At 38.3% G+C, this 23,933-nt stretch overlaps 2 protein-coding genes across 4 annotated transcripts in view; one reads left to right on the top strand and one right to left on the bottom strand.

The window, feature by feature from the left end:
• CCDC146 (coiled-coil domain containing 146) overlaps positions 1–23,933 on the bottom strand; it is a 60,825-nt gene that overhangs the window by 6,052 nt on the left and 30,840 nt on the right. The window contains exons 9-15 of the mRNA XM_032642716.1: positions 11,302–11,397; positions 10,499–10,669; positions 7,934–8,022; positions 7,681–7,845; positions 6,219–6,443; positions 4,455–4,683; positions 285–413 (exon numbers count right to left, since the gene is read on the bottom strand). Coding sequence (XP_032498607.1) covers positions 285–413; positions 4,455–4,683; positions 6,219–6,443; positions 7,681–7,845; positions 7,934–8,022; positions 10,499–10,669; positions 11,302–11,397 — 1,104 coding nt within the window. The remainder of the gene's footprint in view (positions 1–284; positions 414–4,454; positions 4,684–6,218; positions 6,444–7,680; positions 7,846–7,933; positions 8,023–10,498; positions 10,670–11,301; positions 11,398–23,933) is intronic.
• The window catches only part of FGL2 (fibrinogen like 2), an 85,764-nt gene that overhangs the window by 5,155 nt on the left and 56,676 nt on the right, over positions 1–23,933 (top strand). For 2 of the 3 annotated variants that reach the window (XM_032642708.1, XM_032642710.1), the window contains one exon: positions 18,259–18,347. The gene's annotated coding sequence lies outside the window, so the exon portion shown is untranslated. Of the gene's footprint in view, positions 1–5,355; positions 5,422–18,258; positions 18,348–23,933 lie in introns of all 3 variants that reach the window. The other variant, XM_032642707.1, reaches the window with a different exon arrangement.

Genomic DNA, 23,933 nt, shown 5'->3' on the forward strand with positions numbered 1-23,933 from the left:
CTGATATGCTCCCATCAGGAAGACAAATTAATCCGTTCACGATGCCAAAATTGCTCCTATGGGCTGTGAGACAGAGATGGGCATTTTGAAAGCACTCAGGTTTTAACTTTTTTGGCGAGCATCTAAAGTCAAGCTTAGGTTTCGTTACTAGATTGCAATGAAAGGACTATGTTAGTGACTAGAATAATGAGGGATGAATCCTCATAACATGAAACTGTACCACAGATATCTGTGACACTGATCAACAGGGGCTAATAGATGCTATTTTAAGAAAGGACATTTACCGCATCCATTTTTTGGATCATTTCTTCTTTGGTCATATCTTTCCCTGGAAGGAAGCGTGTTCTGTTCTCACCCTCAGGATTTATAAACTGTTTCTCCAGGTCTTTTATTCTGTCTGTACACTGTGAAAACTATTAAACAAGAAAGAAACAGTAACTTTGCTCAGTAAATCTTAAAGTCCAAGGTCTTTAGGGTCTTTCCAGGCAAAGGTGGAAGGGAATTCTTAACACCCCATCAGCTGGGACTTGTGGTTAAGCAATGTTTCTACTCACGTGTGGTACAGAGAGGAAGATGCCTGTTAACTGACTCTGCAAAGCAAGGCAGTGACTTCTGGGTCATCAAAAAAAAGCTGACTTTACAACCAGTCCTTTTATCGCTTCCCATTTTGTGTTATACTCCCGGGATGCTGTGTGGTTGCAGAGCTCCGACTATACAGACTTGACTTCTTTATTGCCTGTTGTTACAGGGGCCAAGGCAGACAGCACAGCATACAGGGTACACAACATACTAGACTCCAGTTTAAAACCCTTTGCTGGCAATAGGCTTAATGGCTTCCCAAAGAAAAGTAAAATTCTTAATTACTAGGTCAACACAGTGTACCGTCTATGAGGAATAGCCCGAACTATTTGTATCTTTTTTGGTAAACACCCAATGTAATGTGTTATATATTCAACTATATTTGTTGACTCAATGAGACTTTGGAGGTGGATGAAGAAATACAGAAATTCTCAAGCAGGAGTGGCAGCCACACTTAGCTGTTTTGTAGGGAGGGATGTAGAACACAGTGAAAACCAAGTCATCACCTTTAGCTTTTCTACTGAAAATCTGTATAATCGCAGGCAAATCATTTATCTTCTCTAAACCGTAGTTTCCTCAACTATCAAATGGGAAAATAAGTCCCAAGCTCATGGGATTGATCCGTTAAACGAGATAATATATTTAGAGTACTTAAAATTTTTAAACTTGTTCTCCTCCCGACAAAAAGAATTTCAAATGGTGACATGAATATTTTTTTCTTCCTGTCTCTCCACACTTAATTGCTCTTAATAGGGAGTTAATAACGTATCCATGTATGTGTACTTGTTGTATTTGTTATTAACAACATTTAATGTCTCCTTTTGTTAATTAGGAAATTAGATAAGAAAAAATATATGGTGCTTGCTTATCAGAGTGGCGCCTTGATTGATCTTATTCCCCATGGGCCCTTGAGGAAAAACTGTATCCTTTTTCGATATAAAATAGTGCTCTTGTGTCCGAAAACAGTTCACATGACTTCCAGGAGCCCTAAAAACGGGCTATTATTACAAGTAAAATATTGCAGGAAAATGTGACTTATGATAATCCTTGGACGATTAAAAACTTTCAAGCAACCAAAAAAAAGCAAACCTTAAGAGAATTCTGAAAGTGATACAAAAAAGAGGAAGATTGAAAAAAAAGACAAAACACTGTAGCTATAACAACAGGATATGAGAGAGATCTGGCACTACACGGCAAGGTACAAAAACAGCTTGCTTGAAGCTTGAAATTTCACACCGTGTCCTTCAAAGGGCCCATGTGATTAGTGCTGAGTATACAATTAAATAATTAGGTGCAGTCTGAAGACTAATGCGAAACTTTCTAGTCCACTGTTCTTAAGCTTAGAACTAACTCTGGTAGAACAGGGAGCTGATGATAACACATAGTCCCTATGCTTCAATTTATATGCAGTCAGAATGATAAATGCTCACACCAGGCAGGGTGTACTATCATTGAATGCATAGTATTTTCCTCTTGGGTAAACTGAATTCATATTTTATACCGGATTACTGGTTTTATATAATAAATACTAAGTATATATATATATTTTTTCTTTTTAAGAAGAACTAATTTTATCTATTTTAATCTATTGAATAGAAGTATTAATTTGCAATTAACACAAGTAAAATGCTTCCATAGTACAGAATGAATTTTTTCTCTTGTGGATCTTACTGGATTTAAAGTCCTTTTGTTCTGCTGGGCATGTTGATCATGTAGCATGGGCAAAGATGGCCTTGAAAGTGTGTTCTGGGAAAGACCTGGAGAGAGCCGAATTATTCTGTAAAATGGAGTGAGACGAGCGTGGGGTGCCTGGGGCGCAATCTGGACGGTAAGGCTGTGGAGGGGAGATGGGGGGTGAAAGATGGAAAGACAAGCCAGTGAAATGGAACTAGGCTAGGGCATTGCATGGGGTAGTACACCTGGGGGACTGTTCCCAGTGGTGGCGTGGGAAGGCATATTTGTCTGATACTTAATTTGAAGTTCTTTGCATTTCTTTAATGTACCCCCTCACACTGGTGCCCCAATTCTTCAATAAAGTCAGTTCATAGACACAGGCCTGGCATGAATGGTCTTGTGTAGGTGTAGGCGGAAGTTGGAACCAGTCTCGAGTCTGCACTGAAGTGGCACAGAACTGGCCCAGGCACTGTGTGTCAAGATGATGAGTGGATCCCCCAAAGGAACCACTAATTGGAAGCAGGAGTCAGAGCTGCAGGAATCCTGGGGAGGCTTTGTGGGAGACCTGGGGGAGGCCTGGGGGATGTTCCAGCCAATCCATCTAATTCAGGGATACACTTATTGAAGAAGTGAATGGGAGAACATATGGCTAAAGAAACAAACACTGGAATCAAAACCTTACCATATTTGTGCAAAATGAAAGATCCTATCATCTGTATAGCATATTACACGTTGAAATGCCATAAAATATGAAAGTAGAACCATCATTCAGTTCCATAAAGTCCTGTGAACCCCATGACATGATTAAATTAAAAAAAAAAAATGACCCAAAACTGTGTCTATAGCATGAGCTAATGAAAACCATTTACTTGTAAACCTAGAAAATGACCAGAAGGATTTCGTCCAGATTTCTGATAATTTTAATAGTGATTATATGTTGGGGATAGAATTTTTTCTTTAAAATTTTTGTATTTTTTTCAAAACTTCATTAACAGAGTATGTCTTAATTTTATAATCAGAAAAAAATCTGAAAGCAAACCTGACATTTTATTATTATTTTAAAAAATTTTGGCTGCACCCCATGGCATGTGGGCTCTTAGTTCCCGGACCAGGGATTGAACCCACACCCCTGCATTGAAAGGTGGAGTCTTAACAGCTGGACCACCAGGGAAGTCCCTAAACCTGACATTTTAGAAAACATGTTATAGGTTAAAATGTATTCCTGTTACATTGAGTCAATGGAAAAAAGTTTAGGCCACGAATTGTTTAGTTTAATTTTTTCTTCTGTTTTCATTAAGAAAAAAATATAATTATTACATATGAAGAAAATGGCTTTATATTTATGGTTTTATTTATTTACTTGCTATTTTGTGTTTAAATTTTATGACTTTATTCCACTTTTAAAAAGGCCATGTCAGAGGCCAAGTTATTAAATTACAGGGAAACTACAGGGGTTAATAAGGAGTCTAATTATATGCGATTACCCATTAATAAGAAACAACAATCTTGGTTCTAGAATATCAAAGAGAATCAAAAATAAGAGAGCTAGGGCTTCCCTGGTGGCGCAGTGGTTGAGAGTCCACCTGCCGATGCAGAGAACACGGGTTCGTGCCCTGGTCCGGGAAGATCCCACATGCCACGGAGCGGCTGGGCCCGTGAGCCATGGCCGCTGAGCCTGCGCGTTGGGAGCCTGTGCTCCGCAACGGGAGAGGCCACAACAGTGAGAGGCCCGCGTACTGCAAAAACAAACAAACAACAAAAAAAGAGAGCTAGATGGTCTGCAGGATCTTTCCAGCAAGCATCAAAAACATAATTATGAATAAAAATAAAAACAAACCAAAAAAACCCAATTATGCTGGCCGTAGTGAAAGCCTGGCTTACTGAAGTTTTGAGCTCTGAAGCAGCTGAGTTAGAGCTGAGATTTGGGAAGGTCTAAATTCCAAGAAAGGCAGAAAGTGCTTCATGGGGGATAAAAAGATAATCTGTAGCTCAGATGCCTGAAGCACAGATTCTACCCTGGAGCAGTGTTCAGAGGCATTTTTAAACAGGACATTTAACTCAAGAGTTCTTGTAGGTACCAGGAGTAGCATGGCTTGATTTACATGTAAGAACTTATATGACCTACAAAGCAATAAAGGAGGAAAAGAAAAGAAAACAGCAGCAGATGTTCCCAGGACGTGCGTCATCCGCACTTCTCCCACCTGAATCTGGAGCACTGCTAAATCAGCATCCAGAGCCCTCTTGGCGGGTAGCAATTTCCGGGTCACGTGAATCTGTCTTTGCTTCTCCGCAATCTTCAGTTTCAGGAATCGGATCTTCTCTTCCAGGACGTGTATTTCAATTTCTCCATTTAGCTTCATCTTCTCTTGGATATTTATTTTTTCATAAAAAATGCACACTTCCTCTTCCCGCTCTATCAGCTGAACACCACTATGGTCAGATTGAGAGGCAGAGGCTAAGAGGATGTTGAGGCCACTGTTTTACCAGTCACCGTGGTTCTCTCTGGATTTGGGTGCAAAATACACATCAACACTGCGTGATTCCAGGAGACAATAGATATTCACTGTTGGCTTTCTAGTTAAACTCCACATTTTGAATTTTTCTGGGCATGGGAGAGAGAGGGTTGTGTAGAGTCTGGACTCTGAGCTGACCATGTCGTTGGCCGGCCACAGTATCTCTGCAAGTCCCAGTGGTCCTCCTGGGGTGGAAAAGAATGTCACTCCCCACGCATGAACGACGTGATCTCAGGGTCTGATTTTCTGCACACCCTTTTCACGGGCCAGACCTGCCAACCCAGGCAGGGGGCCAGGGAATGCGTTTCCGGCAGCTATTCGGTTCTATCTAACTGGCCAGGACCATTAGGCTCTTTTAAAGTTAAATATTTCTGATGTACATTTCCCCATAAACAGGCAAATCCCCATGATTATAGCCCTTTGTAATCATGCCAGAGGAAAGACCCCTCCTTGGGAGGAGACTGTGGGGAAGAAACAAAGAATTTTCTAATTCCAGCCCCAGAACTGACCAGGGCCTGGGAGCACACTGCCTAAATGCTTTGGTTTGTGCCAGGAGCCAAATAAGAGGACTTTTTTTTTATTTCCCCAGAGAGAACACCTGCCAGCCCTTTGAAAAAGTGGTGTTCGTCACACCCTGAAGTTCTTCCCCCACACCGTGCGTATCCATTATCCCCAAGTGCATCTTTAATTGCTTCTATCTCTTTCTCTGTCTCTCCTCCCTCAAAACATGTGTGCACAGGGGTGTATTTGGCTAATCTTAGCTCTGTATTTTGTTTCATTTGCCATTCACTGGCTCATCTCATGAGCTGCTTTATTCTCCTGACAACAGAAGCCAGGTGTGATGCGTTACCACCTTTTAGTACTTTCAGGGCCCAGCACTTAACACAGAACACAGCCTTACACAGAACAGCACACAATCAAGGTTTGATGAAAAAAAATCTAATACCTGATGTAATTACTACAGGGCTCTACAATCTCATGCACCAGATTTCTCAGAGCACAAGCAACTTGGGAAAACTGTTAAGTAGTAATCAATTAATAATATTATTATAGCTGGGAGAAATAATGCTACTCTTGCTGAGAAAATGAACTGGGTGAATGGCTTAATGAATAAACCTGTCGCCCAAGTGAATACAAGATCCAAAGACTTATTTATGGCAATTATACTGAAATAATTTGATGGTATCCTGATCCTGAGTGGTAGCCTGGTGAAGGACTTTGATCCTTAAGCGAGCAACTTGCCAAACCCTACTCTTGGCTGTCTTTCTTACGAGGACAGAGTTTCTTATTTTCAGGGAAAGCACACAGCCCCCTCCCCGCCCTGCAAAGGCTGATGAAACCTGAGTGTCAAATGTCCCTCACTATCCCCTGTCAAGTCTAGAGAAAAATGTGCAACATTTCTAAATCGGATCTCTGGGTGCTGTGCTCTCCCATCAGGTTCCTGGTTTTTACCTTTCATTTCGACGCTGAACGGCTTTTTCGTATTTTTTGTGAAGCTGCACCATCTCCTTTTCAATCATTGTGATTATGTTGGCAAGTCTTTCAGTGTTATTTAACTGGGCTTCCTTCTTCTCTTTCATTTCCTGAAGTTTTGCTACCATTTTGCACACATCGTTTTGCATGCTTTCTCTGATGGTAATGTTGTTGGCATGCTTCAGCATAGAATTTTGTAGGTTTCTTTAAAAATAATGGGAAAATGGGTACGATTATAATTTCCTTTAGTTTCTTTAAAAACAATAAAGACTTCTGAAACACAAGCAGTATCAAGGTAGCTCTTGATTTAGTGTGTCCCTTGAAATGACAATAGTAGTAACGATATTCATCACATGATACTCTTCAGGAACTTCTGTAATTTCCCAGGTCTCCGATTTGCCCTTATCTGGATTAGGACATCTTTCCTTTGTGCCCCAAGTGTCTGCTGCCCCGATTTATCAAAGCAAGAGACTTAAGTGATTCATTTACTGCTCTGTCATCCCCAGGAGACTCTGCTATCTTGAGGGCGGAGGCGGTTATATCTGACAGTGTCCACTGCACCTAAGGTAGTGCCTGACTCAATATAACATCACAATAAATGCTGAATGAATGCATGGCCTCTATAAATGATATTTTACTTTCATGTAGGATGAGAAACTGATTAGGATGTTAGATTTGCTTTTTCATACCAATCCCCTCACACCTCTACTCCCACCCAACCCCCCTCCACTACCCCACACACAAGAGCCCATTTTGTAATATCTTTATAAAAGGAAACTGGGCAATAGTGGCCACCAGAAAAAGTTCAGGTTGTATAGACTCTGTGGATCAGGGACTAAATACAGGTGAAAGATTCTACCAGATCTTGGCACATGGTAAATAATAAAGTTTGAAAAAACAACCATTGGATTAATTCATTTAATAACAAAAAGTCCTATATAAAGGACTATTTCTATGGGTAAAAAAAGTGAGCCCAGAGAGCTAGCATAGCTTACCCAAGATCACACAGCTAATGAGTGGCAGGGCTGGGGTTTGGGTCTAGAAAGCCCCTTCTCTTAACCACCCCGCCATACTGCCTCACATAAGCTTATTAGATGCTTCACACCTACAATCATGGGATGCTGGTTTATGAACATTTGACTGTCTTCTAACATTAAATGCAAACTGTCAAATTTGTGCCTTTATTTGTAGATGAGTAAATGAAAATGAAGTGAGCATAGTTACAGAGTATAGTTTTCCATCCCCTTAAATATGGCTCCCAAACAGAAGCATAAGGAATCACATTTAGATGCTTGTCAGCTGTAAAGCGGGGTGTGTGAGCAAGGGCTTTTCTAGTTTTGTAAAAGACTTATTTTCTATTTCATCATCCCCCAGGGTATTTTATCACTTAATGACTCCGAAGAGAAACCTTTGAAAGGACAGTAGTTATTGGAACACTTACCTTTCTTGAGTAACTGCACTATTTCTTAAAATTTCCAGTTCATTTAATGACATTTTATGCCTTTCTTTTATTTCATTGACTTTCTGGTGAGCTTTGTGAAGTAAATTAATAAATTTGTTTCTTTCATTTCGAATAGTGTCATACAGTTTAGCAAACTCTCTGAGTCTGTGAAAATACAAGTGTTTTTGAAATTTGTGAAATAGGTTTTTTTCCCCCCCAGCCAGCTAGATAAGTCCTCATGTAATTCTTTTACCTCCGATGAATTTCTCGTTTTTTCTTCCTGTGTATCCGGATTTCAAGATCCTTTGCTTTGATCTCCCTAACAATGTTGGTATATTTTTGCTGAAATATAGAAATTAATAGTGAGATTTTAAAAATAGTCTACCACCAACAGCATATGGATACTCCCAGCCTCAACCCATCTCATTACTGTCCATTAAGGACAATTCTATCTTCATCAGCTGGGTCGTGCAGATCACGGGGAAGAGGAAAGGGGGAGGGGGATGAAAATTTCCTGGCCAGCTGAACTGAATCACATTGGCTAGGACAGAAGGTTACTTAAAGGAGAGATCGAGAGAGGAGGAAAAGAGAGGAGACTGCCCAGGTTGGTTTGAGGAAAAGTTCGGGAAACTTTTGAAGAGCAGAGGAATGATTGTGGACAGCACAGCCGGGCTGGGTGAGTGAGGAATTTGTGGAAGATAGATGACAGAAGGGGACTTGGAGTCAGTTTTGATAAATGTTAAGAGTTGAAGGCTCTGTGATGTTTTGTGAGACTGAAGCCATGCTTTTAAAGCGCTTTTCCATTTTTTTGTACGGTGGGTGTGTTTTCCTACACAATGAAGCGCCATGCTGAGACCAGCCCCATAGGGAGCTGAAAAACAGATTACACATGAGTATTTTAAAAGACGGCAGTTATATCTCCAAAGTGCTCAATATATACCAAATGTTAAACGCGCTAGTTACGTTCTTCAAATACAAAGATGCTGGGCCCTTTATCTAGGGTGAGAAACGTATTCAAAGAATTACAGTATTTTGCTAGTAGAAACCAGAGGAAATAGTTTTGCTGCCCTTAAGGACCACGAGAGCAAAACCCATATGGTTATTCAAAAGAAACTAGGCATCAGAGCCAAGATTGACATGTAGCAATTTTATGTTGTTCTCAGTGAGAACGGGAGTCAGGAAGAAACTATTATTTAAGTAACTGTGTGTATGAAGAATTAAAGAGAGAAAAAATGTAGTGTCATCCACTCCCTCTTGGAGGTAGCAGTAACATTGACTTTTTTCTCCCCTTCACCTTTTATCTTAGGGATATGGATGAGACGTGAAAATAAATAAGATTGACTCTTAAGAAAATTATAGTTTATTACAGCCGATCTTTAACAGACTAATTCCCAATGCTAAGAATACTTAAGGAAAACAATATTTTTCCTTTATTAATTTCCATATTTCAAGAGCAATTGATCTTTGAGAGAAATTAGAGAATTGAATTAGCTCATTTAGTAATGAGATTTGGCTGACATAGATTAGTCACACATAGGTAACACATGTATCAGTTTTTGAGATTAATTAAAAAATGGTCTAGTTCATAAAACAGATCCATGTTCCTCGTAGTAAGTATCCCTCTGTCCTCTCCTCTCCTCCTTTTGCTCCTGTTCGTTCTCCCCTCAGGCAGCCTTTTTTCCCCCGTTCCTCCCTGGCCACTGCCTTTCCTTTCTTTACTGAAACGCAACTACCCCATGAACTCTTCTGGGCTTTCCCTCAGCTTCTGGGACCAGGGTCCAAACTGCTCAATAGGGATTAAGTGACCTTCACCACCTGACCTTTCCTGCTCTCTGGTCTCACTGTTTGACACCCTTTTCCCCATCTTCCCATGGCCCAGCCATGCTAAACTTCTTTTAGTTTCTCTCTGTCAAATGTTTTGGGTGGGTGGGTGGGAAATAAACAGTTAAAGGGCAATTTGAATAGTTTGCTGTGGGTTGTGTGATATAGATCTTCACCCCAGTTTTCTCTCATCTGTATTTAACCTCATGGCTCACGAATGCTTTGATGTGAGTTCTTTCTGGAAAACAAGAAGAAATGCTACCCTGTGTGAATGCTTGCTCAGAATTAGACAAAGCTGCAGTCAGAAAGAGCCAACATCTGGGTCACATGGTAAATGCAGGTATTCTATTTTAGTAACATGTCATATCGTATTCATTTTTAACAGGGGACTTCTGGACACAATCCTTATGTAGAATAAATGATTCTAATATTAGAGTTTTAGCTAGCATGATAGGAGGGTTGTTTTTGCTATTGGTTTCCTTGTTGGTTTTGTTTGGGGATGTTGCACTGGGTCAGCTCTGTGTCAGGAGCCCAGGAAAGTCATGGGGTGAAGCAGTTACTAGGGGTAATTGTCCTAGGATTGGTTTAAATGATGCTGGCTTGATGAACTTGGGAAGGAGAGTGGTCTAATGCTGTGGCTTCTGAGTTCTGGGCAAATCACAATGGACTATGAGATGGTGGTGAATCACAGACACCTGCGTGCCTGTCAGCCGTGTTCCCTGAAGGCACCCACCTTATTCTTACTGAAATTGTCATCTGTTTAAATCCTCTGCTTGTTGTCATTGACCTAGTTCGTTTCGCCTCTAGATTGTTAGCTGTTGCCAGTTGAATCCTTGGAATATTTTTCAGTGCATGGTTGGGTTTTGTTTAGGGAAGCTGTATAGTCACTGAACTTGAAGCAGACTTAAAATCATAGTTTTCTGATGAACATTGTATTAAAAGGAGGCTACCCTGGACTCCTGTGGTAATTAGTGGATGGTTACAAAAATGCAGTTACCTGAGCTTTCAGGAAATCCTTGGCTTTTTGCTCTTTCTCGTCAATTTTCATTTGAGTCATACGGCCAAGGTTGAATACCAGCTCTCGCATGTTTTCTTGCTCCTTTAAAAGCTTGTTTTCTTCAGCAAGTTGCTGTTCTACTAACTTAGACTCAGCTTCTGATAGGATTTTCTTTTGAAAAAACACAAATATTATAATGCATTTATTTGAAAGAATACACTAAGGCCAGTATCTCAGACTACATTTAAAATTTTCTATGTAGAGTTTATTTTGTTAAAACACAAAAAGTAACTCTGCTGCCTTAGCACCAAGTATTTTCTTTATCTTATAAAAGAATGTGCGAACATGATAACATGTTTAACGCAGAACTTTTTCTTATTCAGACTGCATTTTCTAGTACTTTTCTGAAGAGAAATAAAAGCATGGTTTTTTTTGTTTATTTAGTTATTTTTTAAAAGCATGTTTTAAAACACTTTGACAGTGGCCTGAATAAGCAAAATTTGAAATCAGACGTGACTGAAATAAAACACTTATTGTTCATTTTTAACCAGTAGGCTTTTTACTTTAAAATCTCATGAATATGTATAATTTTTGCTGGTTAAAACACATTCTTTTTTTTTTTTTTTCCAAATTTTAATATGGGTTTGGCGTGGAGTTTGAGATAAAGAAACAGACCCACATTAAGTAGGATCATATTCTCTTTGATGACTCTCCTATTAATGAGGTTTCATGGAACACAGTTAAAAACACAAGTTTGCTTTAATCATTCTTAGATAGAAGCTTAAGTGAAAGTTGATATTAACCTGCTGGGTCAAATTCCTCTTAGCCACTTCAACTTCCTTATGGAGCTCTCGCCTTCTCTCAATTAATGTAGAATCATCTTTAGGGATAGCTTCAATCTGGAAATCAGAGTTTAAAATGGGTATTTATACCTATTGAAAGAAATCTTCAGTGTCATGTAGTCAACCCTGTCACGACCTTTTGCAAATGGTAGGGAAGTTATGGTTCTTACTCTTAAAGGAATTGCCTATTATGCTGAATATTCTTTATAAAGTCACGGTAAACTAAAATATGAAGACTTGTCAAAAATCTATAATTCACCAGCTGCAAATATTCTATTTCTCATTCATTTGGAAATAAAAACTCTTACTAGTAACAGTTGCTAACATTTATAGAGTACGACTATGTGTTAGGCAAAGTTCTAAGTGCTTATATATATGGTCTTATTTAATCCTCACATAACCCCATGAGGTAGGTTATATTATCTCCAATTGTACAGATGAGAATGAGGAACAAAGACATTTAAGCACCTTGCCTCAGTGACGTATGTGCAAACCCAGGCAGTTAGACCCCATGGTCCTAACACTGTATTTTACTGCCTCTCTAACTCATGACTCAGCTCTTTGGAAACATGCATATTCACATGATATTTATTATACTTATAAAATCTGAATTCATTTATGAAACACTATAGATTTCAAATTAGGAACTATTAATAGGAACTATTAACAGAATAGTTGGAACTGTTAATAACAGAATAGTTGGCTACTCTTATGTAGTAGTTTGAGTACCTGGAAAGTTCTTACACAAAAGAAAAACCTCTTAACTTTTTTGTTGATACTTGAAACTCCACCATTGTATTTCAGTTGTACTGGCTTGTGCTTTTGTCCTCTGTTGAAGTACTTTGAAGAGAGGGCAACATCTTAGTCTATCAGTCTTTGCTGTCTCATTAGGAATGAGCTTATCAGATTCTTTATGATGGAGAAGAGAGCAGAGAGAAGAGGACACGCAGCAACTGATGGGGAAGGAGTACCATCCAGGGTTACAGGAAGGGTTATCTTGGGGTGCTGAGTGCATACTTGACTCAGAGCAGACTTAGAGTTGGATCTTCACACCAAAAGCAATCTGATGTGGTTCATTTCCTACTGTGACAGCACACACTTCTAGGCACCAGGATTGAATATTGACTAAAATTTGTCCCAGGAAGGGAAGATCATACTCTTTAGTGATTTAAAGGTCACTAAACAGGATCCCTCTGAAGTTTACGCTACTCTTTTAAAGTAGCTGAAGTGTGTCTTTGGATGCCCCACAATCAGGAACCTGTGCATTGTCAGTAGCATCTTTTGTACCCACAGATGCCCAACGACATCCTGCTTTCCATGGCCTCTCCTAGCATGGAGAGCTAGCTGCTGAGAAGCATGCACTGGACTTAGGAAGATGAGACATGGTCTTGTGAAATCCATGTAACAATACATAGAACTTGTGATTTTGATGAGCAGATAATTGCTACAGCAGGTCAGAAAATGGAGAGCTCAACGTAGAATTGAATAATCAGGAAGGATTTCATGGAACAGTTAAGAAGCCAGCGAGGAAGACTTTGATTTCTCCTTCTGGAAAGTAGAGTTAATTCTTCCTGGACAGATTGGAGTCCAGCAAGCATCTTGGTGTCTGTCTGTTTCTCTGCCACTGGTGTCCAGGAGTGGGCTACTCCAAACGATTTGCTCCCAAGTGTAGGCAAATCTATACATGTATACTAATGGGGACTAGAGAAGCTTATAAGCTTTCTACAGAAGATATGGTGAGAGCACACTCATCAACTACTCTGTCAACTAAAGGCTCCTGACAAATTTTCCTGGATTCAGGTCTCAGACATTCAGGTTTTTTCCAGTGTTTCAAATTACAAACAATACTGCAGTGAATGATACTAATTTTTGAACTCTGGCTAACTGCTTCTCTGACACATTTCTCAACTCTCCACAAACCCACCCCTCTAGTTTCAGGAAGGAATTAAGTATGCTTGGTTTATGGAAGAGGTAACAAGGTAAGCCATTGGTAGCAGAGAGCCTGCTGGCTGCCTAGCCAATATCTACGCTCCACATTGACCTTACTAACAGAGCCCCAAGTTTGTTCAGAGCTGCAATGTATCAAAAAATCTTCAGACTCCTTTGCACTTGGGGGTGACGAGATGAGCCAGGACAGGCCAATAAAATGTAAGTGGAAATCTCCTGCATAGGGCTCCTGGGAAAGTGACTGTTTTCCTGTTAAAAAGACAGAGTCCTCCAAGTCATCTGCCATATGCATCTTCCTCTCTGCCCTTCCCCACTTCTGTGTGATTTTATGCCCAAAGGCAGAATGGCCATTTTGTGATCTTAGAGAAAAAAAATATACATGTTAAAGATGACAGAAGAAAAAGCTAAGAGGATCCTGGACTTTTCATTATGTGAAACTATCTGGTGTGTGCCTATCTCTGGATTTTTTATTATGTGAATAAAACAACCCTCTATTTACTTCAGCTACTGTAATTGAGTTTGTTACTTCTTGCAGCCAAATTGTAAACCTAATTGATATACCTTTTGAAAGGAAATCTTTCTAAGGTAATTTGGAAAATGGGCTGGAGTTAGACTGAAGCTTCCATTAATGGGAAGGGGAAAAAACTGATCAAGTATAAAAGTTCTAATTATGTTCTAATATTGAGGTAAAGTAATTTACCATTGTTTTTGAGCCCCAAACTGCATATATCAGGTTTTGTAAGCTTATTTATTTTAGATTTTTATAGAGTAGCATTTCATATTTAAAAAAAAATTAATGTGTGTTCATTGTAACCAAAAATAAATAAATAAAACAGTAAGTAAAGTAAGAAATTAAACATCTTCTGCTCCCCACCTCTACTTCAGATGTTACCAGGAGGCAGCATTAATAGATTGGTGTCTGTTCTTCCTGACATTTTTAATATATGAATAAACATCAGTAACTTTCATAAAGTTAAGAAATTAGACATATTCTGTTGTAAACATCCCAGTTATTTTATATCAGTGAACCTTTCTTTAAGGCTCCGATGTTTTTCTAAAGTATTTGAAATTTTCATGAGGTTTGTGGCTCAGAATTCTGGGAGAGTCTCTACAGTCAAAGGCCTAAGAGAATCAAACAACTGTCCCTAGGGGGAAACAAATTTTGAAGAATAGGCTGAGCCCTTCATGCTTATCTTTTTTTATCTTTTTGTTTTCGGATTGCATGCAAGTTTGAAATGTTCATTCAGGCTGGGAGTGACTGGCCTGACCCACTGTTTTCAAGTACTGCCAGCCAGCGTAGGACTATGGCTGGGCTAATTATAAGTCATAAGTTCAAAGAGGAAGTTAGTCTGTCCCTGAAACTGAACTAGGACAAAAACATAGACTTTTCTTGAAAGCACTGAAGGAAAAGAATTTTAATATATTTTCATTTCTGTTAGTTCTACATTATATGAGTATTATTTTATGAGCTTAATAGCTAGAAGTATCCTAATATAAATAGCATTTCTTTATTAAAGTATGAACAACTTGTGAGCATTCTACCACAGTTTCCTCTTTGGTGAAGAGCGATTCCTGATATATTTGTGTCCAGTCAGATCAGTCTATAGTGGCAAACCTCATCATCAGAAACAGCATCCAGTTAGCTTTACAGTATCCCACTCTTAAATATAAGCAGATAGATAAGGATTACCAGATATTTGAGAAAAGTTTCTAGTAAGAAAGAGAAAAGAACAAACAAGGACACCAAAACAAACAAAAAACCAGGAAGATGTAATCTGAAGAAAGTTGTAATTTGCAGAAAGAAGAAAAAAATAAAAAACTATCATTAACATTCTCAGTGAGATAAGATATGAAGTAAGAATAAGGATACTATAAGAAATAAACAGGAGAAAAAGAGATCATGGAAATTTAAAATATGATAGCAGAATATAAGATTGAACAGAATGACTGGAAGAAAAAGTTGAGGAAATCTCCCTTGTAACAAGTCCAAAAAACAAAAGAATGAAAAATAAGAGAAAAAAAATGACAAGAATGTTAAAAGACCCTTTTAGAAGGTCCAACATCTGGGTTATAGGGGTCCCAGAAAGAGAACAATAAAATAAAAGTGGACAAAATTGGAGAAATTAATTAAGACAAAGTCTCAGAATTGAAAGACATGAGTTTCCATATACAGAGAGCCCACTAAGTGTCCAGCACGATGGCTAAAAGTAGAAGCCCCACAAGTGGGAACTTCATTGTGAAATTTAAAAATTTTAGAGGCAAGTAAAAAATCCTACAAGTTTCCAGCATGGAAAAAAAAAAAAAAAACAACTGGTTTCAAACAAAGGATCAAGTATCAGAATTGACACCAAGTTTCTTAGTAGTGACTTTAGACGATAAAAGACAATTGATCAATGCCTTCATTATGAGGAAAAATAATTTCCAATTAAAATGTCATATCCACTTAAAGTATTATCTATGAACTAGAGTGAGGATAAAATATGTTCTGACATGCACTTTCTGACACACAGGTCTTAACAAACTACTTTCCATTCACCTTTCTTAGGAAGCTACTGGAGGACATGCTCCTCCCACAAAAAGAGAATAAGCCAAAAGAGAAATAGAAGAGACACATGAAATAGGGGATCCAACATAGGAGAGAGGTAAAAGGAGTCACCAAGATGATGGAGTAAGGCTCCTAAGCTGGGGAGTGTACATGTAGAGAAGTGAGACCAGTTTGTTACAGATCAGAAGGCTGAGAAGGGAAAAGCAGCTTCTGAGATCTGGGAGTTGGCACTCACAGCTGGGCCTTGGTGTTCTCCTACTGAACACAAACAATTTCACAGAAAATCACCATCAGACAAGATGATTCTATGATCATAGAAAAAAACAAGACCACTCTGTATTTGTCTTTGGTCACAGACAAAAACATGAACATTTTCCAAGCCACAAAGTATCACGTATTCCCATCTCACAGTCTTCCTTACCAACTACAGCTTTAGCTTTAATCTAGTCTTTTCTCTTTCTATCTTAAGATTTATTAAGATACTCAATCATAGAATTAACCTCACTTTCTGACAATATTCAAATCTAGGGCAGAGTCCCATTTTCTTAAACCATCCCCCAAAACATATAACACAAGCCCAAATCCTGTAAGGCCTTTCTAATACCCTGTACTGAGATACTCTACTGTTCCCCCTGGTGAGTGTTTTCCCTTGCTGCAATCAGTAATAAACTCAACTCATTCAACCATGGATATGTTCCTACTGGACTTTGGCTGGAGGTTACTGAAAAGTCTCAAGTGATTTCTTCAAGAAGGTTAAATGAATAAACTACCAAATATGTTTTAACATGCTGAGAGAAGATTTATACAATTAGAGGACAGTTTGGTGTCAAACTAATTATAAGTATACAGAAAACTACAAATAAAAAAAACAGAATGTTTATATTGGGGGAACACAAAATTTTGTAAGTAATTATCTAATATGACTCAGGTGTGAATAACCTTTATTCATAATAATGTAAATATGAAATTTCAAAATTGTTAAAATTATGTTATGAGGCTATTTATTGTGTGGAGGGACAAGAAATGTGTGTGTTGAACAGGGGTATAAAGAAAGCTTAATCCTCACCTTTTATAGTGAGAAGTAAAAATAATCAGGTCTAAAACTGAAAAATCAAGGAGTAGCATTATTAGTATATTACTTAGACTATGGAGATATATCACAAGAATCAGCTAAAGGAAGACGACTTGATTAAGACTAGGAAATATATGGTGTATGTGCTGTCATCTACCTTTCTATACCTGAGGCAGACATCACTAATCAACTGCAGAGCTGATAAGACAGTGCTGAGTCTCAGAATCCTTTGCAACATGGTCACTACAAGGAGCTACCACCAGCTGAATAGAACTGGCACTTGCCTTCCTTGGACCGTATGATCTTTATGATTCCTCTCAGTTCTTTAATTCTATGATTATGTAAAATAAAGAATATTGAATGTCTTGGTCAGGTGACACATGAAAGTATCATTTAAAAATATTAATTTAGTAGCAGAATGGAGGATAGATTGGACATGAAAGGAACAGAACCTAGGGAGAACAGCTGATGGGTAGTGGAAGTCATTCAGATGATGCAGAGAGGATACTAAGAGGCATTTCTGAGCGTTGTCAATAGGGCCTGAAGGTGCCATCTTCTCCATTGGAATGAAATAGCCATATTCAAAGTCTTATCCTGATTATAAAATTTTCTTGAGCCTTTGGAAAATTTTATATGTATACAGGAAGGAAAGCAACATTTTTTTCTTGGTATCATATTCTTAGTACCACACACCTTCACATGTGTAATCACTTTTATTCCTTGCAATAATCCCAGTTCAAAGGTTAGAAATGCCTAACATCAGAAGCTGTTCCATGGATCTAGGATTTAAACCTGACTCTGTTTGACTTGAAGCTGATGCTCTCCTCCGTATAGTTCTGTTGTCACAATTGTCTTTAACACTGGAAGGGAGTCATTAAGAGAGAGATGCAGAATCACTTCTAAATCAGAGGAGAGAAAAATGAAACTTCTAGAAAACTACAAATAAAGGAAAAGTGCTGTTGGAAAAGGCAGTCTCCTGCATGCAGTCTTTCCACCCCCACTTGGCCACATAAGAGTGGGCTTTGGGCCTAGAACACTTCTTTACAAAGCGATAGAGAGTCCACACAGCCTGTGCTGGGTTTATCACCTTGTGTGGGAGTATCTTTCCCTGTTTCAGGCACATTGAGAACTCCTTTGTTCTGCTTAAGCCTCTATGTCAATGGCCCTCAGGCACACCCCCAGTTTTCAGTGTTTCAGACTCCACAAGGTGGGGAGTGGTGGTCAATGTTCCTTTCGTAAGACAGTTGTGAACATAGGCCAATCGCCCTGAGCTGGCTGTCAGGAGAGACTGCTGGCCACGGGGGACCAATGTCCACTATTGAAGCTGATCTTCCTCTGTCTCTTCTTTATGTAGGTAAAGTGTTGTTTCGTCCAGTGCTTGACTATTGTGTTTTCCTTGGTGACTCCAGTACCAAGATGCAGTGGGCCTCCTCCCCAGGACTGGTAAGTGGTGCATGGCGTTCTGCTCCCTTGGGATTGATGACCTGCATGGTATACTGCTTGACATGTACGTACAGAAAGTGACATATTTACTTGGTTATAGGATTTTGTTGTTGTCGTCACAATCTTGGGCATGGTTTTGTGTTTAGAAAGAGAATAACCTTGCAGAGTCACACTATTCCAACCCTTAAAACATGACGGTGAATGTCAGAGCAAAACCTCTAGTCACTGAGGGGACTGTATTAAAGTGTAGATATAGGGTTTTATTTCTCTTCAGTGCCAAATGGAAGTCAATAAGAGCCACGATTAAATGCAGAGGTGTACTGTAATGTGTAGTATGATTTCCTGAGAGTGTGATGTCTTCGATTAAGAAATCCTCCATATTCCAGTTTGTCATCGTTTTGTCTAGCCCAATAAAAATCATATGTATTTCTTGGTACTGCATGACCAACTGTATTTCAACATACAGAAACAAACAGAGCCCACTCTACGTTAGTAATTAGATGGTAGAGCACTTCAGGCTTCTCTTGATTAAAAGCCAAGAATCTTATTTGCATTTCTTTGAAGGAAAAAACCATGAAAAGGACAAACTATTGGCAAAGTGATGGACCAAACAGAGAGGAAATTATAATTACAGACTTCAGAGTTCAGTTTAGGATGTATATGTGTGTTGCTTTTATTTTATTTTATTTTTTTTACACTTTTCACATATCTCATTTATTTATTTTGGATATATTTCATTTTTTTATTGAAGTATAGTTGATTTACAATGTTGTGTTAATTTCTGCTGTACAGTAAAGTGGTTCAGTTATACATATATATGCATTCTTTTTTTGAATATTCTTTTCCACTATGGTTTATCACAGGATATTGAATATAGTTCTCTGTGATATACAGTAGGACCTTGTTGTTTATCCATTCTATATATAATAGTTTGAATCTGCTAATCCCAAATTCCCAGTTCCTCCCCGACTGCGCCACCAGGGAAGCCCCCATCTGTATGTATTCTTAACAGAAATGTCTATTTAGTTCTTCTGCCTATTTTTGGATTGGGTTGTTTGTTTTTGTTGTTGTTGAGTTGTATGAGCTGTTTGTATATTTTGGAAATTAATGCCTTGTTGGTCACATCATTTGCAAATATTTTCTCCCCTTTCATAGGTTGTCTTTTCGTTTTGTTTATGGTTTCCTTTGCTGTGCAAAACCTTGGAAGTTAGATTAGGTCCCATATTTTTTATTTTTGCTTTTATTTCTATTGCTTTGGTAGAGTGTGTATGTTACCTCTTAAGTGAGAGTTTGAGGAGTAGGGATTATTTATCCATTTGGTGTGGGATATATAGGCCCCTGTTGTGTTCCCTGAACAGTTAGAGTTACCCCAAGTAGCTCAGACTCTTAAACATATGCACTCACCCTTGGTTCTTTATACTCCGTGAAAAATTGCCTCTTCTAGTCATTGGTCATTCTTTTCTTTCTGATTTTTCTTTTATCAGTTTTACCTGAATACACTTTCCAGTCCACATTCATTGACCAAAAACATAATCTTGCAGTGAACATTTTTTTTAGTCATTTAAACCATTATCTTCAACTCTCTTTTTATTTTTTGAAGTAGGCACTAGGCCACTATTTAGTTTTATTTTATGAACACTCAAACTTTCCAAAATGTTGTACAAATCAGTTGCCTTGAGAGGAATGCCAGAACCCCAGCTATTCTGAGCTGAGAAGCCAGCACAAGGAGAGAGACCCTAGAGCATTCATCAAAGCAGAGTAAGTGACCAGAGCAAGTGAGGCTGGATTATTTCTTCCAAAATAACTTTGCTTTTCAGTTTGGTGTTTCAGTTTGGTGTTCCTGGGAGCAGCAGGAACTGGACTCGGGATATGGTCGGTCATTTCTACTTTGCATTAAATGCTTACTCCTGTGTGCTTTGTGTTGGGAGGAAATTAGCAAGATTCTCCTCTCAATCCAGAATGAGTTTAGACACTGAGCACTACTGCCTACTCCCCACAACCTCATGTTTCTTACCATGGAGGTGGTCCTTTTACCAATGGATGGAGGCCCCTGGCCAGTGAGGTATCCTCTACTATGCTTGGAACTTACTGGGCAATGAGCGCCACTGAGGTGAGCCTTCGAGTGAAGGCAGAAAACAGGGTTCAGAAGGTCTCCTTGTTTCTAATTGTAGCTTCTCAAATAGGCTGCATTTATTTCCACATCCCCAGCGGCTGTGTGTCACATGTAGTTAGCACTACTGTTGTTACTAAGAGGTAACATGTCCACTTGCTGTCTGCCTGGGAAGGTGTTAAACGTTGTGTATTCATTATCGAATTTTTTTTCAGTTTTAATATTTTTTTAATTGAAGTATAGTTGATTTACAATGTGTTAATTTCTGCTGTACAGCAAAGTGATTCAGTTATACATATATATACACATTCCTTTTTCATATTCTTTTCCATTATGGTTAATCATAGGATATTGAATATAGTTCTCTGTGCTTTACAGTAGGACATTGTTGTTTCTAATTTCTTTATTTAAAAAATTTAACTATAGTTGATTTACAATATCGTGTTAGTTTCAGGTGTACAGGTTCAGATTCTTTTCCATAATAGGTTATTACAAGATATTGAATATAGTTACCTGTGCTATACAGTAAATCCTTGTTGTTTACCTATTTTATATATGTGGGTATTTATCTGTTAATCCCATACTCCTAATTTATCCCTCCCCCTCCCCTTTCCCATTTGGTAACCATAATTTTCTTCCTATGTCTGTGAGTCTATTTCTCTTTTGTAAATAAGTTCATTTGTATCATTCTTTTAGATTCCACATATAAGTGATATCATATGATATTTGTCTTTCTGTGTCTGATTTACTTCACTTAGTATGATAATCTTTAGGTCCATCCATGTTGCTGCAAATGGCATGATTTCATTTTTTATGGCTAATATTCTATTCTGTGTGTGTATGTATGTGTGTGTATGTGCATATATATATATATATATATATATATATATATATATATATATATAAAACATCTTTATCCATTCATCTGTTGATTGGACACTTAGGTTGCTTCCATGTCTTGGCTATTGCAAAAGTTCTGCTATGAACATTGGGGTGGATGTATCTTTTCAAATTAGAGTTTTCATCTTTTCTGGATATATGCCCAGGAGTGGGATTGCTAGATCATATGGTAGCTCTATTTTTAGTTTTTAAAGGAACCTCCACACTGTTGTCCATAATGCTTGTACCAATTTACATTCCCACCAACAGTGTAGGAGGGTTCCCTTTTCTCCACACCTTCTCCAGCATTTATTATTTGTAGACGTTTTGATGATAGCCATTCTAACTGCTGTGAGGTGATACTTCATTATAGTTCTGATTTGCATTTCTCTAATAATTAGCAATGTTGAGCATCTTTTCATGTGCCTGAGGGCCACCTGTATGTCTTCTTTAGAGAAATGTCTGTTTAGGTCTCTGCCCATTTTTAATTGGGTTGTTTGTTTTCTTTTTTTTTTTATTATATTGAGCTGTATGAGCTGCTTATATATTTTGGAAATTACTCCCTGTCGGTTGCATTATTTGCAAATATTTTCTCCCAGCCCATTGGTTGTCTTTTCGTTTTGTTTATGCTTTCCTTTGCTGTGCAAAAGCTTATATGTTTGATTAGATTCCCTTTGTTTATTTATGCTTTTATTTCTATTGCCTTGGGAGACTGACCCCAGAGAATTTATGTTAGAGAATGTTTTGCCTATGTTTTTTTTTTTTTAATTTATTTTTATTTATTTATTTTTGGCTGCATTGGGTCTTCGTTGCTGCACATGGGCTTTCTCTAGTTGCGGTGAGCAGGGGCTACTCTTCATTGCAGTGCGGGGGCTTCTCATTGTGGTGGCTTCTCTTGTTGCGGAGCACGGGCTCTAGGCACACAGGCTTCAGCAGTTGTGGCTCACCGGCTCTGGAGTGCAGGCTCAGTAGTTGTGGCGCACAGGCTTAGTTGCTCCGCGGCATGTGGGATCTTCCTGGACCAGGGCTCGAACCCGTGTCCCCTGCATTGGCAGGCGGATTCTTAACCACTGCTCCACCAGGGAAGCCCCTGCCTATGTTTTCTTCTAGAATTTTTATGGTTTCATGTCTTATATTTAAGTCTTTAAGTCATTTTGAGTTTATTTTTGTGTATGGTGTCAGGCAGTGTTCTAATATCATTGATTTACATGAGGCTGTCCAGCTTTCCCAACACCACTTGCTGCAGAGACTGTTTTTTCTCCATTGTATATTATTGCCTCCTTTGCTGAAAATTAACTGACTGAAGATGTGTGGGTTTATTTCTGGGCTCTCTATTCTGTTCCATTAATCTATATATCTGTTTTTGTGCCAGTACCATGTTGTTTTGATTGCCGTAGCTTTGTAGTATTGTCTAAAGTCTGGGAGGGTTATGCCTCCAGCTTTGTTATTTCTTGGGAGGCCCATCTTCTACCTGCGCATGCCTAGACTTGGCAAATGCTTCAGGGAGGAAAAAGCCTACCTGTCTCTGTTCACCTACGAAGTGTTTATGCCGTTTTAGAATTTACTTCCCGCAACTCTCATATGTCTTTTTAAAATATCTGATTTTTAGTTTATCCATTTTTTCTGGCTACTATGACAGGAACCATGGTCTACTGCAATATTTCATATCTTAACTGGAAGTATAAATGGCAGAATTACATTTTATATTATGTTTACGTACCCCTTCTATTTTATTTAATTGAGATTTTCTGGTAGAGACCAACTTAATTCTGTTTAGGGTGTGTCATATTTTAGAACCAATATTGTGACTTTTATCAGTGTATAACTGCTTTTGAGATCACTAATAGGTATTTCTCTAAGTGACAAATTATCTTACTGCTTCTATTTATCTTTCTTTTTACTTTTAAGGGGAATGTTTTGTTGAGTCAGCATTAGCAAATATTTAACAGACTGACTTTACTTACTACTGGAATCACCACAATAGATTACTAAAGGCGATGATAATTTTTTTCCTATTATTGTTTACAGAAATCTTACTTATGGTTATTTGGTCAATAAACAGGGATTGTATTATCAATAAAAACAACATTTGCTGCTCTTAAGAGCTTCCTACTCATCACATCTAGGATTCCACTAGGTCTTAGAAGAAATGTTTTAGCTGCTAATCACTGTAAATCTCACCGTGATTGAGGTGGAGTACCAGAAGGTCTGTGTTTACCCAAAGTTCCAACTTAACATCCTAATGTGAAAGGCTTTGGGCTAAAATAGAATAGCTTGTAGTAAGCCAATACTTCAAGTAAGAATAACTTGAAAAGTTGGATTTAAAAAATATATGTGAACGTATGAGAGTTGCAAAGGTAAATAGAGTTAAAGTCTTCAAAGTTTCTAGCATTATCCAGGAAGTAGTAAAAGAATTTTTACTGGACTCTAATAAGTTAAGGATGAATGGTGTCATCTTTAGGATAACCACTCAAGGGATGGAAAGAGAATGCAAAACTAATGCATATCAAAAATGGGGAAAATACAACAATAGAAAATAGAAGTTGAACAATTCATCTTTTTGATTAACCCGAAAGAAGAAAAGATAGGAGAGAAAA

This window comes from Phocoena sinus, chromosome 9, assembly GCF_008692025.1.
Source record: "Phocoena sinus isolate mPhoSin1 chromosome 9, mPhoSin1.pri, whole genome shotgun sequence".
In the NCBI taxonomy this organism is placed as follows: domain Eukaryota; kingdom Metazoa; phylum Chordata; class Mammalia; order Artiodactyla; family Phocoenidae; genus Phocoena; species Phocoena sinus.